This window comes from Aquarana catesbeiana, linkage group LG10 (assembly GCF_042186555.1).
Source record: "Aquarana catesbeiana isolate 2022-GZ linkage group LG10, ASM4218655v1, whole genome shotgun sequence".
Taxonomy (NCBI): Eukaryota; Metazoa; Chordata; class Amphibia; order Anura; family Ranidae; genus Aquarana; species Aquarana catesbeiana.
In genome coordinates, this window is record NC_133333.1 from 113,470,810 (window position 1) to 113,488,627 (window position 17,818).

The 17,818-nt window shown below is 44.3% G+C and overlaps 1 protein-coding gene across 3 annotated transcripts in view; it reads right to left on the reverse strand.

The window, feature by feature from the left end:
• The window catches only part of ANAPC4 (anaphase promoting complex subunit 4), a 170,924-nt gene that overhangs the window by 67,636 nt on the left and 85,470 nt on the right, over positions 1–17,818 (reverse strand). For all 3 annotated transcript variants that reach the window (XM_073602472.1, XM_073602470.1, XM_073602471.1), the window contains exons 16-19: positions 16,012–16,063; positions 13,905–13,960; positions 13,720–13,766; positions 11,951–12,007 (exon numbers count right to left, since the gene is read on the reverse strand). In XM_073602472.1, coding sequence (XP_073458573.1) covers positions 11,951–12,007; positions 13,720–13,766; positions 13,905–13,960; positions 16,012–16,063 — 212 coding nt within the window. The remainder of the gene's footprint in view (positions 1–11,950; positions 12,008–13,719; positions 13,767–13,904; positions 13,961–16,011; positions 16,064–17,818) is intronic.

The window sequence follows — 17,818 nt, forward strand, 5'->3', positions numbered from 1 at the left end:
AGAGGTTTGAATAAAACCCCAAACCTTGCTCTTCTGTGGGGATTTGTATGATCACCCCCTGAGCCAGTACTCAGTCTAGTGCCCGAAACAAAGATTGCCTTTTCCCTGGATCTTTGGGAACATTTGACCTCAGAAAATGAGACAGTGGAAAGTCCCGAAATTCTAGTTTGTACCCTAGAGACACCATGGAGATGACCCATCTGTCCTGAATTTCCTCTTGCCAGACTTCTAAGTACTGCAGAAGTCTTCCCCCCATTCTGGCGAGGAGAGCGCCCCTTCATAATAAGGCTTTAGAATTCTGTTTTGCAGGTTTCCGCCCCCAGGACTTCTTTTGTGCCTGGGCCTGACCCTGAAGCTTTCCTCTAGAGTCTGACGGCGGAGGCCGTCGCCACTGTCTAGAGGTGGATGCCCCTGGCGTAGGAGAAAGAGTCCGCTTGAATGAAGGGCTTTTATTCCTTCTCTTAACTGGCAAGAGAGTACTTTTCCCACTTGAAATCGTTTGGATGTATTTGTCCAAATCATCCCCATATAGCCGATCCCCATGAAAAGTCAGGAGTTTTTTGCATGGTGCTTCGGCTGACCAATTTTTTAACCACAGGATTCTACGCATGTGTACTAGCACAAGCGCAAGGTGGGACGCCTGGTTAATAGAATCTTTAATGGCGCCTAAGGCAAAACATAATGCTCTTGGTAGTTCAGCCAAATCCCGGGCTTGCTGTACAGGAACCTCTTTAAGGGCCTGTCTAAACTGGTCCTTTAGGGATTGACAGATGCCTATTGCGGCGACTGCAGGCTGAGTAATGGCACCTGCTAAAGAAAAAGAGGATTTTAACAGGAATTCCAACCTTTTATCTGTTGGATCCTTAAGCATTTGAGCATTGTCTACTGGACAAGTTAGGCTTTTATTCACACTGGAAATTGCAGCATCAACTGCTGGTACATTCCATCTTTTGGTGAATTTCTCCTCCATGGGATAGAGAACTGAGAATCTCTTTGGAGGGAGAAAATGTTTATCCGGGTGATCCCATTCAGCATAAATAAGCTGTTCTAGTAATGCATGGACAGGAAGCGCATGAAATGGCTGTGAAGGTTTTAAGGAACCCAAGGAAGAAACCGAACTTTCAGCTGACTCCGTTAGGGGTAGCTTTAAAGTGGAACGAACCATCTCCATAAGGGACCGCACCAGCAATTTCTCAGATTGCGAGGCTGAAAAGGGTTCATCCACCGTTGTTTCCTCTGCAGAGGAGTAATCGGTTAGTCTTTCCTCCTGATCGCCTGAGGGTAACACCTCATCCTCTACCCACTGTCCCCTTGGCAAAGGGTCTAAGGTGGGGGATCTAACACGCTTCCTATCCTTTTGGATGGAGGATGCGATTAAAGCAGCTAATCTTCCCTCTAGGTCCAGCCGGGCAGAGGAAAAGGCATCTTCAGTCACGTATACAAGGGCTGAGATGTGAGAAGCAGCTGCACCACCAATTTGTTCCAATGACTCACCCTGGGTTGCCATATCTGGTATTTCAGGAGAGGATGACAGTGTGGAGGCACGACTGGAGTCCCTAGCACCTGGGGGTGAAATCTTTGGTACCCTTTTGGTCTTTGTGGTGTCTTTTTTGGCAGGCATAGTCCTAAGCACAAAAAGCAGAGGCACTATACCATAGTCTGACAGTGTAATGCCGCAATATAAGTTCAGCCTAGCGCTGGGAAAAATGTCCTTTCCATATTAGGAATGCCCATTTGCAGCCCTTACGTGCTCCACTGCTCCTGTGTCCCGAGTGTAGCCAGGCTTGCTTCTCCTCGCTATATAACCGAGGAGAGACTGCTCCAGTTAATGTCTTAACCATGCGCTTGCGCCGTGCGTCCTCATGGACGCTACGTCCTACGCACGGCGCCGCTCCTAGGCCCTGCCCGCTTCTCATTTGAAAATTCAAACAACGTTCCCACACGCTGCCTGCAGGTCCACAGAGCCATCATCGGTGGGGGGGGGGGGGGGGGGCAGGAAGGCAGCCTGTCGCCAAGCAGGAGAAAAAACCTCTGGAGCCAAAAAACGGGACCTCCGCACCCCCCGGGGGGTAGCAACAATTGTTGATTCCCTAACCCTCTTGGTCCCTCCATGGGGGAGAAATGCAGGATGGCAGATCTTACCTCAAGAGGAATCCCCACTGTGCAAGCTGCTGCTGCCACACACAGACTGACACTGAGCTGAAGTGAAGACAACAAATTAAGGTATGTGCATATACTCCCTCTAGTGGAGAATTAAGGCATGATAACATTTTTCTCTAAAGAAGAAAACCATTAGGTGGACTTTTATAGTTCCTAGGCTTCTTCCCTTACCCAATCCTCGCCTCAGGTTTCTGCTGAATTAACAGATAGATCCAACCTTCACCCATCACGGCGGGCTGTGTTAGCAAACCTTCAAGGACCAGGTCCCTTTTTATCGGGGTTCCACTCCCTTGGACCTGTATTAGCACCCCGCCAGGAAAATCTTTAGGTAATGTAAGCATGACCAAAAAGCCCGGGGTCCAGCCCTGCAAGGAGAGGCGTTACAGGCAAAACCTCGTGCTTTGTATACGAGGCCCGGGTACCATCCACCTTGGCCTCAGTGACACTTTGGATGGATCCGGTCTATGGAGGCTGTTTAAATCCAGCAAGGATCCCTCCAGCGGAGCTCTTCAGAGCATATCTTCATTCGTGACCAACCTTGGCGAAAAAACTGAGCTACTCCTAGTAGGAGGAGGGGTTTTATAGGGAGTGAACTTCCTTTATTCGGTATACCAATGTCCATCACCTGAAGGTGCCTATATACCCACATAGTGATTACTATGTTGCTCTGTGTCCTGTGATGTATGATAAAGAAATAATTACTTCATCCCCTGCAGATTTTGTAAGTTTGCCCACTTACAAAGAATTGAAGGGTCTATAATTCTTATCAAAGGTGTCTTTTAAATGATAGAGACAGAATATCTACCAAAAATCCAGAAAAAACACATGATACAAATGTTATAAATTGAGTTGCAGTTCAGTGAGTAAAATAAGTATTTGATGCCCAAGCAAAACATGACTTTGTACTTGGAGAAACCCTTGTTGGCAAGCACAAAGGTAAGATATTTCTTGTAGTTTGTTACCAGGTTTGCACATCTCAGGAGGGATTTTGGTCAACTCCGGTATATATATTTTTTTCCGACACCCTAGAGAACAAAATGGCAGTTGTTGCAATACTTTATGTCACACCGTATTTGTGCAGTGGTCTTACAAACGCAATTTTTTGGGAAAAAATACCCTTTTGAATTAAAAAATAAATAAAAAACGGAAAGTTAGCCCAATTTTTTTATATTGTGAAAGGTAATGTTACGCTGAGTAAATTGATACCCAACATGTCATGCTTCAAAATTGGGCCCGCTACTTAAAAATATCCAGAGGCGACGTTTACAATTTTTTACAGGTTACCAGTTTTGAGTTACAGAGGAGGTCTTTTGCTAAAATGATTGCTCTCGCTTTAACGATCCCGGCGATACCTCACGTGTGGTTTAAACACCTTTTACATATGTGGGCGCGACCTATGTATGCGTTCGCTTCTGCGCGCAAGTGCGGAGGGGACAGGGCGCATTAAATTTATTTCTTATTTATTTTACTTTTTTTTTTTTCGAAAAAAAAGTTTTTATTGAACAATTTACAGTTTAAACACATTTCTGCAGGTTATAATGCAATACTGGAGAAATCTCAGAAAGACATGTGGCTTATGTACATAGAAACACAACATGACAGTAATTTATACAGATTGAACAATGGACACAGCTACGATCAATTGGATGGAAGACCTTCTGCCTATACTATTCAGGAGATTCCACACTGGGAGGGGTCATGTCTCTACGAACTCCCAGTGCATGTGTACGCGGACTCGAGCCACCTATCCCAGATTTTGTTGTACTTATCTGGACAACCTCTGTTGATGTATATGAACTTCTTGTAGGGAAGTGTGTTATTTATATCTCTTTTCCAGTCGTTGAAGCTGGGGGGAATGGGTCTCATCCACTGTCTGGCTATTATTCGCTTGGCAGAAAACAGTGGTTCATGGAGGAATGTTTTAGTAAATTTGGAGTCGGGAATATCCCCAGTAGGCATTGTTTGGGGTCGAGGGTCAAAGGGGATCCCATGTCATCATGGAGGAAATCTACAATCTGCTTCCATAGACTCTGAAGGACTGGACACGCCCAAATTAAATGGAAAAATGTGCCCATCGCCTGGTTACACATTGTACACGAGGTAGAAAACTGTTGCCTATAGCGGGCGACTCTTAGGGGAGTAAGGTATGCTCGGTGCACAATATACAACTGGGTCAACCTGTCAGAAAGTTTGAGGGATACAGTCTTGCATGAGTCCAGTGCTTCACTCCACTCCTCATCCTCTAACGGACCTACCTCTCTTTCCCATCTTGGTTTAGGCTGTTAGCTAGCGTGGTTGACGATGGGGTTAGGAGCATAACATAAAAATCTGAAATCAGCCTTTGTGGATCCTCACCCTTAACTACCACCATAATGACATTAGGGGTAGACTGTGGTAAAGGTTGAGGGAACTGCGTTTGAGCTGCGTGGCGCACTTGTAGGAATCTAAAAAGTAGGGAATTGGGCAGCAGGAACTCATTTTGGAGGCCCTCAAAGTTTTTAAGTGTTCCATCGGAAATTATGTGGTGTAAGTAATATATCCCATGTTCGCTCCACATCTCTGTGTCAGGAACCGAGAGGAACTCTGGGAGTAATCATTGTATTTGGGGGTTGCCAGCATTTTAGTGGCAATATTTCTAATGCGCCTATATTGGTACAGGAGGGACCCACGATCTCTTTTAGAGTTATTCCCGCTATGACCCACTGCAATTGCAGTAAGTGGATCTGTGGTTAGTTGTGCCCACTGTGGGCAAAGGAGCGTGAGGAATCTGAATCTGTCAGTTTTGTCTATGTGGTATAGCTGAGACAGGTGAGATGCGAGATAATAGAGATTCAGGTCAGGGAGAGCCATTCCGCCCAGGTCAGTAGGGTTCTTAAGGACTCTCCAAGCTAGTTTATGTCTGTTGGAACCCCAAATGAATGTTCTGAGTATGGCCTCTATTGAGTTAAAGCGTTTTAAGGGTAAGTATACGGGCGTGTGCCAGAGCATGTACAATATTTTGGGTAGCAATATCATTTTAATTATATTAATTCGGCCCCACACACCGAGCGGCAGTCTCGCCCACACTTGGGTTTTAGACTTGATGATAATAAAAAGGGGCTCTATGTTCAGGGGTATATAGTCAGCCGGTGTCCTATTCGCCAGTACTCCAAGATATTTGATAGTGTTTACTTGCTGGAGTGGTAGTTGCTCCTGTAGCTTGGAGAGGGGAAGCTGTCCAGTGGTAGTATTTGTGATTTTTTCCCAATTAATTTTAAGGCCGGAGAACTGACCAAAGTGCTTGATCGTTTGTAATGCCTTCTGGAGAGATGTGGCGGAATCGACCAGATATATTAGTGTGTCGTCTGCGTATAAGTTAATTTTTTCAGTCAGGGATCCAAGACAGAGACCCTGGATATCGGGGTCTTCTCTAATGGAAATTGCAAGGGGCTCTGCCACCAGGGCGTAGAGGAGCGGAGACAATGGACAGCCCTGCCTGGTGCCCCTGTATAGGTCAAACGTCTGGGAAGTCGTCCCGTTGGCCACCACTTTACCCTTGGGCGCTGAATATAATAATTGAACCCACTTAATAAAATTAGGTCCGAAACCAAAGCTACGCAAGCATCCCCAGAGGTATCTCCACTCCACCGAATCAAATGCTTTAACGGTGTCCAAAGCCACCACCACCCGGGACACAACATTATTATGTTTTGCTTGTAAATTAGTATATCATTTTCTGAGGTTGAAGGCGGTGTTAAGTCCCGGCATAAATCCAGCTTGGTCTGCATGGATTAGGGTTAGTATCACTTGGTTAAGACGTAGGGCAAGTACTTTGGTGAGAATCTTTATATCTACCTGAAGGAGTGATATAGGTCTGTAAGATTTTGGGAGGCCCGGGTCCTTACCCGGTTTGGATATGAGCATAATAATCACCTCGCTCATCGACGGGGGTAGGGTGAAGCTATCAAATAGGTGGTTATAGAGGGACAATAACTTGGGAGTAAGTATCTCACTGTATTGGGCGTAAAATTCTATGGGTAACCCATCTGACCCTGGGGGTTTGGATCTGGCGAAGCTCGCGATTGCTGTGGTTATTTCATCTAGTGTAAGGGGTGCGTCTAGCATAGCCATTTGGGTGTCATCTAGCTGTGGGAAGGTGATTCCTGCTAGTAGATCTTCTAATTGGGCTTCAGTAGTGGAGACCTGGGGTGTATAAAGCTGAGTAAAGAAGTCCCTGAATTTGGTAGTGACAGTTTAGGGTTCAGCGATCTTTTCTCCATTAGGGCCAGCAAGTGAAATAACAGTGGGGGGTCTATCTTCGCTATGTGCTAGGTAGGCCAACAGTTTACCCGCTCTCTGTCCATGTTCAAACAATTTTTGTCTGGCAAAAAAAAAATTTTGTCCTGGTCCTCTCATGCTGTAGCTGATTGACCACCCTGGTTTGCAGCCTGAGTTGGGCAGACCCAGCAGGAGAGGGGTCTAACATGTAACCCTGTTTAGAGGAGGACAGATCCCGCATTGCCCTATTTATTTTACTTTTTATTTTTACACTGATTCTTTAAAAAAAAATTTTGGATCACTTTTATTCCTATTACAAGGAATAGAAAGATCCCTTGTAACAGAAAAAAAGCATGACAAGACCTCTTTAATGTGAGATCTGGGGTCAAAAAGACCCCAGATCTTATGTTTACACTTAAAAGTAATAAAAAAAAAAATTTTTTTTAAAGTTTTTTTTTTCAATTTAAAAAAAAAAAAAATGTCCCTTTAAGGCCATTGGACAGAAGTGAAGTTTAACATTGCTCCCTTCGACCAATGGAATAGAGTCGAGTGGGGGACATCATTCCCTCACTTGACTTCCTGCCTATCAGGGGAAAGCAGGGCCGGACTGGCTTACCGGGATATTTCCCAGCAGGCCGGCTGCCCTGGGGCTGCTTTGAGCGGCGGCTGCAGTGCTCCCCTCCCTTCCTCTGTCTCCTCCTCTTGTATGGCATGGAGCTTGGTCTGTGTGTGTAAAGCGGCACTGTAACAAGGTCCCGCCCCCCTAGACCGGCTCGTGTTATATTCTTCTAGATGGAAAACTGATTGAATTAGTGTTCAGCCTATCACACGAGCTGGTCTAGGGGGGCGGGACCTTGATACAGCACCACCTTACACACACAGACCCAGCTCCGTCCATGCCATACATCGGCCGCTGTGTGTGATCCAGGAAATGGTGAGGCTGCAATTGGTAGGCACAGAGGCTGCAATGGCGGGCACACAGAGGCTGCAATGGCGGGCACACAGAGGCTGCAATGGCGGGCACACAGAGGCTGCAATGGCGGGCACACAGAGGCTGCAATGGCGGGCACACAGAGGCTGCAATGGCGGGCACACAGAGGCTGCAATGGCAGGCACGGTGAGGCTGCAATGGCAGGCACGGTGAGGCTGCAATGGCAGGCACGGTGAGGCTGCAATGGCAGGCACGGTGAGGCTGCAATGGCAGGCACCGCGAGGCTGCATTGGCGGGCACCGCAAGGCTGCATCGATGGGCACAGCAAGGCTGCATCGATGGGCACAGCAAGGCTGCATCGATGGGCACAGCAAGGCTGCATCGATGGGCACAGCAAGGCTGCATCGATGGGCACAGCAAGGCTGCATCGATGGGCACAGCAAGGCTGCATCGATGGGCACAGCAAGGCTGCATCGATGGGCACAGCAAGGCTGCATCGATGGGCACAGCAAGGCTGCATTGATGAGCACAGCAAGGCTGCATTGATGGGCACAGTGAGGATGCAATTATGGGGCTGCACTGATGGACACCATAAAGTGAGGCTGCACTGATGGACACCATAAAGTTGCATTCGATGGGCACCATAAAGCTGCATTTGATGGGCAAAGTGAGGCTGCATTGATGGGCACAGTGAGATTGCATTTGATGAGGCTGCATTGATCTCTTGTACCATGTCTGCAGTCTCTGACCATCTTTAGTATGTTGTCCTCAGTCTCTAACCATCTCCTGCACCATGCCCACAGCCTCTGACACCTAATGTATCATGCCTGTAGCCTCTGACATCTACTGTATCATGCTTGCAGCCTCTGACCATCTCTTGTATCATGTCCGCAACCTCTGACCATCTCTTGTATCCTGTCCTCAGTCTCTAGGCATCTCTTGTATCATGTCCTCAGTCATGTCCTTAGTCTCTAGCCATGTCTTGTATCATGTCCACAGTTTCTAGCCATCTCTTGTGTCATGTCCTCAGTCTCTAACCATCTCTTGTACCATGTTCGCAACCTCACCATCTCGTCTTATATCATGTCTGCAGTCTCTGAGGAGGAGTCTGGAGAGCAGTCAAGAGTAGGAGTGCCGCCAGGATGGGGATCATGGGAGAAGTAAAACGTGTGGACTGTGGAGAGGAGACTATAGGATAAAACCAACCTGGAGCCGTCTAACTGAGCCCTGCACGGTGTACCTAAGAGGAGGTCAGTGACAGCGCCGCCAGGCAAGTCTGAGGGGGGAGTGGATACAATAATATAAGATTTCCCCCTTATATCAGTAACCCCCCCATCCTTTCTGTGGAAGGTGGTTTCTAGAAACCAGAGTCCCCCCCCCCCCCCCGTTTCTGGGGTGCCCCTTGACGATGGACTTTCAACTGAAATTTGCTTATATATATATATATATATATATATATATATATATATATATATATATATATATGTGCTTTAAAATGCATGGTTTTCGCTTTCACGAACAAGGAAATAAAGTCTTTATGATGGTTTTGATGTTGAGCTGGTATAATAATGCTATGGGGCTGGTATGACATTTTTTCCAGGGCTGTTTTTTTTTCCCAGTCCAACCCTTGGGGAAAGGATCGGATTGTCTGAAATGGGCACCTCTCCGTTGAAGAAAATACTATCTGCTGCCATAACAACGGTATTTAATGTCAAAGTATCGGAATTGGTTAAGCCACTCGATATCCCCTACAATCCCCTCTTCTATATTAATGTCCCCAGTGTATGCAGACGTCAGCCGGGAAGAGGAGAGGGGAGGGGGAGACCGGCAGGCGGTAGCATGAGCGCTATCTATGACATTAGGTACACAGTGGCATTTAAAAAAAAAAAAAAAACACATACACTGGGGACATTATTATAGCAGAGGGGATTGTAGGAATGTCATTGAGTTATGACAGCAGCAGGAGGGAGCAGATTGGCACGGACACAGCTCACAGGCAGGAAGGGAGGGGGAAAGGAGGACAGAGGAGAGCTGTGGATGACGGAGGCACGCATACTGACCATGGTGTCAGGGCTCAGCAGCCATGATAAACCGTGGTCAGTTTACAGAGGGGAGGGTAGCACCAGGCAGGATCAACCAGGTATTTTAGGTGATGGCTGTGGCTTGGCAACTCGAAGTTTCAGCTCCCACCATAAATTTTCTTTAAGATTAAGGTCTGGAGACTGGCTAGGCAACTCCATGACCTTAATGTGCTTCTTCTTCAGCCACTCCTTTGCTGCCTTGGCGGTATGTTTTGAGTCATTGTCATGCTGGAAGACCCATCCACGACCCATCTTCAGTGTTCTGGCTGAGGGAAGAAGGCTCTCATCCAAAATTTTACAATACATGGCCCCATCCATTGGCCCCTCAATGCGGTAAAGTCCGCCTGTACCTTTAGCAGAAAAATAGCCCCAAAGCATAATGTTTCCACCTCCGTGCTTGAATGTAGGGATGGTGTTCTTAGGGTCATAGTCATCATTTTTCTGCCTCCAAACACGGCGAGTCGGGTTAATGCCAAAGAGCTCAATTTTGGTCTTATCTGACGGCAGTATTTACTCCCAATCCTTCTCTGAATCATTTAGATATTCGTTGGCAGACTTCAGACGGGCCTGTACATGTGCTTTCTTGAGGAAGGGGACCTTGCGGGCGCTGCAGGATTTCAATCCATGGAAGTGTATTGTGTTACCAATTGTTTGTTTGGTGACTGTGGTCCCAACTGCCTTGAGATCATTCACAAGCTCCTCCTGTGTATTTCTGGGCTGATCCCTCACTTTTATCATTATCATCCTTACCCCATGAGGCGAAACCTTGCATAGAGCTCCAGACCGAGGGCAATTAATGGTTTTGTATTTCTTCCATTTGTGAATAATCACTCCAACAGTTGTCTCCTTCTCACCAAGCTTCTTGCTAATGGTAAGGTTTGAATGGAAGAAAGATTCTGTGGACAGGTGTCTCTTCTACACATAACAATTTGTTGTTAGCAGCATCTTCTTAAATTGATAGGGCTATAATCTGTGTACCAAATGAGCACATACTGTAGCCAGTCTATGGGAGCCAGAATTATTGTTGGTTGGTAGGGGATCAAATATTTATTTTACTCACTGAACTGCACCTCCATTTATAACATCATGTGTTTTTTCTGGATTTTTGGTTTCTTGAGGAAGGGGACCTTGCGGGCGCTGCAGGATTTCAATCCATGGCAGTGTATTGTGTTACCAATGGTTTGTTTGGTGACTGTGGTCCCAACTGCCTTGAGATCATTCACAAGCTCCTCCTGTGTAGTTCTGGGCTGATCGCTGCAGCTGCTGATCAGGCAAAAGATTCCAACATGTCCCTTCAACAGAAATCAAATCAATGTAAAGCCAGCTTTAAACCTTTAATACCTTTGTGAATCATTCCCAGAGGAGTAGAATTTAAAGCATATATACATTCTAACAATGAACTTTTGCTATTTTTCCTTTTGGGTTGTTAAACTGAAAATGATTTGTTATATCGGTTTGACAAATGCAAAAAATACCTGTTGATCCAGCAAGAAAATATTGTCAATTTCTCTTGGTTCCAGCTCTCTCTCTGAGGACTACAACCCATCCCTCTATGTTATGAAGAAAGGGGGGGGGGTTTGTAGTCCTGTCCCCGTTGCCCTGATACAATACTGTGAGTTCCTACACTAGGGCAGGAAGTGTGTTAATGGCAGGATTAACAGGTAAAAATAAAAGGGAAAAAAAGCTTGAAAAAGGAAAATGACTGCAGCTACCACATCTAAGGACTGGTAAGCAACAATAAAATACATCACTGTTTTGAGTCTAGATACGCTTTAATAAAAAAAAAAATACAACAGTTACCTAAGAAGCTCATTCATTTAGGAAACATTTCCAAAATCCCCAAGCTTCTTCAGCCTGAAGATGCAGAGAAAGTTTCAATCCACTTTCCAGCTCCACAGAAGTCTACATGGGTCTACAGAGCAAGCGCTAACATCGGCCAGCGGCCTATGCATCAGAATCTCGGTGGGTATAGAGCTTTAGGGGTGGGGTGGGCTATGAAACTTTGAAAGTTTCCTTACCCTTTCAAAGAACTGGACTTTTTTTTTTTTTTTTAACAAAAACACTCAACAGTTAAATAGGCCCCCTGTTGGGCAGAACAACCTTAAATTTACCAACATTCTGTTGTCTTATTATGGTTTATCAGTGATATTTTTGCCTTAGACCTTTGATATGATGTATCTGATTATATCATCACAATTGTTAGCTCAAGCAATATGCTGCCACACTAGCAAAGGGTACAGCGTTTCCTTTTCTCCAACTTTCTGTCTGGATCTTGTCTATAACCTGTCAGGAAGCCTTCTTTAATGACTGCTACATTCTTGGAATTAAATTAGTGCTTAGAGACAATGCTGCACTTAGTGAAGGAAATAGTTCATGTAGACCAGCTTGGACAAACAAACTATTTAAAGTGACAAAAAACATGGAGATCAGCTTTAACATAATGTATTTGCAATATGACAGATGTTTGCTACTGTTATAGTCTATAAGAAAAATAATTTTTAAAAATGCACTCAATACCTACTTCATTAAAATGTTCTGTCAGAAAGTCAGCAACAAAAGTGATGTCCTTTTGTGTCATCTACAGAAAAAAAAGCGTAAGCAGTGGAAAATGTATTATACACAGTTCACAGATTATTTAGAACTGGGAAAAGTAGTCACCTAAAGTAAGCCCAGCACCATGTTTCTGAGCAGGTTTCATATCACTTCTATATTTAGGGTATAACAAAGTATAGTCACAGAATCCGCAGCACCCCCCCCCCCCCCCCCCTTCTTAACAAATGTCAGTGTTTTTTTTCTCCAAGAGCTCATGTCAAATATGAAATTGGCAGGGGCAGCTATTCATTGAGAGGAAGATATGAATGAAAAAAAAAAAACATCTGCAAACTTGGCAGAGGGACTTGTATGTTCCCTATGGAACACAAGCATGGTGACATCACCGCACTCGTAAGCCATTAACACTTTCTGTAGCCCTATATTTAAAGGTCAGTACTTTAGTATGAACCAGCGGATGCAGAAAGATTCTGCAAGAGCCTGTGTATTGCACTCATGATACACTGATCACAGGTGCAAGGCTTTCAAGTCTATTTAAAAAAATAAAAATTAAAAAATTAAAAAAGCACCACATCTTTGCAATGCACATGTTCCATTGTTTTATCCCTTTGAAAGCACTGCAAGTACAGAAAAATATCCCTTGATCTTCCAGTAATCTAGTGTGCCCCTATATTCCTATTTGGGCAGACAGCCCAGTGCCTTTGCTGCATTGAAATCCCAACTAACGAGTGTTGTTACCCCACCTGGTACAGAACTCAACCCCTCTCTTTCCCTGTTCACATGACTACATTGCTTTTGTTTCCAGCAAAACAATGCTGCTGCCTTCACTCTCAGAACCTGCCCACACACTGTGAACAGATAAAGAGCTCCTAGAAAATGTAGTTCAGGAGGCTTGCTCGTCAAGAGATAAGAGCACTGAAGTTGTACAGAAGTACTGTAGATCTACCGATTTTTTTTTCAGGCTTTCCCCGCTTGATCAGCACCACTGGCTATATCCAGCATCACTGATCAGATCTGATGCATTCTGATGGTGGGAATGCTTTCTCGCTGTTAGAATACAATAGCTCAGTGGGAGGATTCCCTCATCCACAGTGAGTGTGTGGATGGGGGAATGGAGTCAGTTCACTGGTTGAAAAAAAAAAAAAAAGACTCATGCATGAGCTGCCTAACTCATTCTACTAAAAATGTGTTTAATGTGGGTTTTTTAATCTTAATGCATTATATGCATTAAGATAAAAAAAAACTTCTGTGTGCAGCAGCCCCCTTCAGCCCCCTCCCCAATAGTTACACAAACCCCCTCTCTATCCAGTGATGTTGCAGGAGACACTCTGCTGCCCAGGACTCTCCCTCCTCATTCGGAGCGCCATTGGCTCCCGAAGCTGTCAAAGTCAGTCAGTCAATGTGGGGGGGGGGGGGGGGGGGGGTAGCTGTGGCTCCATGTCTGAATGGGCACACGGAGCTGCGACTCAGCTGCCCCATAGCAAGCTGCTTGCTGAGGGGGCACTCAACGGGAGGAAGGGGCCATGAGCACCGAAGAGAAGGATCCAGGCTGCTCTGTGCAAAACCACTTCACAGAGCAGGTAAGTACAACATGTTTAATATTTTTAAACACGCAAAAAATTAGACTTTAGTATCATTTTAAGTTTGACTTTCAACTCAGCTGATCATGTTAAGGATATTCTAACAATCTCATTCTCTCTATATGAATATATTTTTTAAATATATCTCTATTTATCATACCTTATTAAGCTCCGGAAGAACATGATCTTCTGACATTCGTAACATAGCTAGAAAAAAGTATAATACTACATAAACCTGAATAATGAAAGAAAGTTTGTTTCTAAAATGATCAGTTTTTATGATCGTTTTTAGTATATATGAATTTGTACTTAAAAACATGTAATATCCAGTTAATTATTGCTTACCTACATAAAGCCATCGAAAGAATGCCTTAAAGTTTTTCATCCCACTGTCTATAACTCTGAAAATAACACAAATGTTCATATTTAAAAGAAAGCATGAGTGTATGAAAAAATAACACACACTATATTACCAAAGGTTTTGGGATGCCCGCCTTTACACGCACAATAACATTAATGGCATCCCAATCTTAGTCTGTAGGGTTTAATATTAAGTTGGCCCACATAGTGTGTCTATGGGAATGTTTGACCATTCTTCCAGAAGCGCATTTGTGAGGTCAGGCACTGATATGGATGAAGGCCTAGCTCACAGTCTCTGCACTAATTCATCCCAAATGTGTTCTATCGGGGTGAGGTCAGTAAAGGTTCTCCCACCCCAAACTCGCTCATCCATGTCATTTATGGACCTTGCTTTATGCACTGGTCCAAATCATTTGGTGGAGGGGGGGATTATGGGGTGGGGTTGTTTTTCAGGGTTTGGGCTTCGCCCCTTAGTTTCAGTGAAGGGAACACTTAAGGCATCAGCATACCAAGACATTTTGGACAATTCCATGCTCCCAACTTTGTGGGAACAGTTTGGGGATGGCCCCTTCCTGTTCCAACATGACTGCACACCAGGGGTGGAGGAACTTGACTGGCCTGCACAGAGTTCTGACCTCAACCCCATAGAACACCTTTGAGATGAATTAGAGCAGAGACTGTGAGACAAGCCTTCTTGTCCACATCCGTAACTGACCTCACAAATGCGCTTCTGGAAGAAGAGTCTAACATTCCCATAGACACACTTCTAAACTTTGTGGACAGCCTTCCTAGAAGAGTTGAAGCTGTTATAGCTGCAAAGGGTGGGCCAACTCAATATGGAACCCTATGGACCAAGACTGGGATGCCATTAAAGTATTTGTGCGTGTAAAGTCAGGCGTCCCAATATTTTTGGTAATACAGTGTACATCTATACTACAGCATCCGTGTGATGCTGCAGTCCCTCACTGGCTCTAAGACTGAGAATGACTCAGGAATGTATCCATCCATGTGTATAATGGAAAACAGTACTGGACTGTCACGGAAATCACCATGACTTGAGCTCCTGGAAGGGCCTGGGGGCAAGCCTCCTTCCCAACGACTATGGACCCAGGACTAAGGTGACCCCCCTCTCCTTAGGTTACAAGGAACATTTTCCCCAAGAGGGTTATATTACTTCCCTGGGTACCTGGCTGGCCGTGAATTATACTAGCTACCCTTTCCTTGCAACTCAGGCTGGAGGGACGGTTTCTGGGATCCCTGGCATACTGGAGCGATGTGTTATGCGCAGGGGGCGAATTCCAGCATATGTGGGGTTAAGAAACTTTATTTTCTATTACAGGTTTCCTGGCATCAACTATTGTTTGCTGCAATTTAAGGTTCAGGTGATAAGCTCTCAATTTGTTTAATCACCTCCAGAGTTCAGACTGCTAGGTGCCAGGAAAGAATCTATTGTTTTCTTGTGTTTAAGTAATTTTCTCCTGGGACTAGCAATGTGTGTGATACCTGTCTAGGTAGGAGGGTTTTGTGTGTAAATGCTGTTTGTTAAATAAATCAGTTGCGTTTCACTCCAGCATTGGTTCTGTCTGATGCTTGGGGTAAATTTGCTATATTCTGATTCCAGAGTAGAATAAGCTGTAGTTTGGCAGAGATACCCAGTCGGGGTGTCTGGCAGCCCGTCTCATAGACATATAATGTTATCATATTTAGCATAAACCACATGGTTCTATTATTGTTTTTAATGGCCTGAAATGTCTTTCCCTTTAGGAAAAGTAAAATAAATGCTGACTGCCAAGATATGTTTGGGAAGTTTAACATAAATATTTTCTCTCACAGATGTAATAAAATGTCAGCAGTGTTGCCAGTAACTTGATGCAAGATATCTACACACTTCAAATTTATCTTTACTAAATCTCTATCCTTGATACATTTACATGTGACAATTATTTGCAAATATGCATAAAAGAAGAAGAATTAGTGTTAAAAAAAGCTTGAGATGTCAGTTTTCTCTTGTTAGCAAAAGAACACTTTCAAACAATTTGAACCTCCTACAAGTATTAGCAATTTAATATGGTAATGTTGAAATAAGACTTACTGTGAAAGCTCATTTGCTTTAAGAATGAAGGAACCAACAGCTGTTATTGCATCTATAAAAGAGAAAATATTTAGTATACACTACTATAGGTTTTCACACCAGATGCAATAAAATGCATTATGTATTGCAGTGTTTCTCAACTCTAGTCCTCAAGGCGCCCCAACAGGTCATGTTTTCAGGATTTCCCTCAGAAGAAACAGCTGTGATAATTACTGAGGCAGTGAAACTGATCAAATCACCTGTGCAAAATAATGGGTAACCTGAAAACATGACCTGTTGGGGCACCTTGAGGACTGGAGTTGAGAAACACTGATGTATTGTGTGTAACATACACACACACTGCTGCTAATTTTAGATTGCGATGCGATTTTAATAATCTCCATTCACTTGACCAGAATGGCACATCATTCTAGTAAGAGCAGGTCAAACACATCAAAATACTGTACATGGAATTGCATTCACTAACCCGTATGCACTCAGTTGAGACACGGCTGCCTGGTAGTCTTACAGGATTTCAAGTACGATGTCAACTATTGTACTGATCAGTGTTCTTGTTGTTGGAGAGGAAGCTGTACCCCAGAGCCTGCAGAGAAAGGATCTACCTACGTCTGCTTCTTTCTGTCTGTGGATGTGTGCTTTATCTATCCTTTCCTGCTGTTTCTTGACCATTACCCCACCGTCATCATCTCATTGGTTATCAAGGGAGCAGCTCCTATTTCTGGAAGCAAAGTCTATTCCCACCAAAATGGATGCCTCTACACACAGACACCATGAAAAACAAGACATAGTAAGTCAGGGATGGGGAAAAGATTGGCTACTGTGTGCCTATAGGCAGAAATGGTGACTAGTGATTTGTCATCTGCTTTCTGATAGGGTTGAAATAATGACTTAGAGTTCCACTTTAATTGTTTGTGCTTTTTCTTACCTGTGTACGTATCAATTGTTCTATTTTAATTGTTTGTGCTTTTTCTCTTCAGTGTACGTATCAATTGTTCTATTTAAATTGTTTGTGCTTTTCTCTTCTGTGTACGTATCAATCTGTATCTAGATGGAATTTGGAACTGCTGAATAATCATTACATGTTCGCTGATAAGAAACTCTTTGTACCTTAACCTCATTTGGTAATGCCGATAAGATTACTGCTTGTAGAGCTGCCTATAAAAGGCCTTTGAAAGAAGTAAAGGGTGCAGTTCTCTCTTGCTCCGGACTGTGACACAGACTAATCTGACTCCGTGTCATTATTCTTATAGAAGCAATAATTTGACAAAGCAATATAAACTTAAAGCAACTTATTTAAGAGTTGCCCCTAACATTTCCTTCCTTGAGGCACAGCTTCCATTCTTTAAATCCTCTTTATGTGCAATTGCAGTCACACAATTGTTTAGTTTTAGACAAAATTGGGTAAGCTTTAGATCCTCTGTCAAGTTTTATAGTGGTCTATGGTTATTTTGGGGAAGATTTCTCCTCACCTCCATTCCAAATGGCAAACTTGTCTATAGGAGAGGAAGCGAAGGATTATCTCTAGCAATAAAAATCTGATGGAAGGTGCTAGCTTCCCCCACTTTAAGGCTGGGTTCACACTTATGTGAATTGGATGCGGGTTTCCCCGAATCCAATTTGCATGACAGGAGAGTGTGACCGGCTCTCAATTAAACCGATTCACACACCTCTGGGACAGCCGTGGTCCGCATTTGGAAAGGGTCCTGTGCATCTTTGGCTCTGAATCAGGTGCACCAGACCCCCTGCTGTGAGCCGCGGCCGCAGCAGGTGTGAACCCAGCCTGAGTGTTCTTATTCTTGATCTGTCT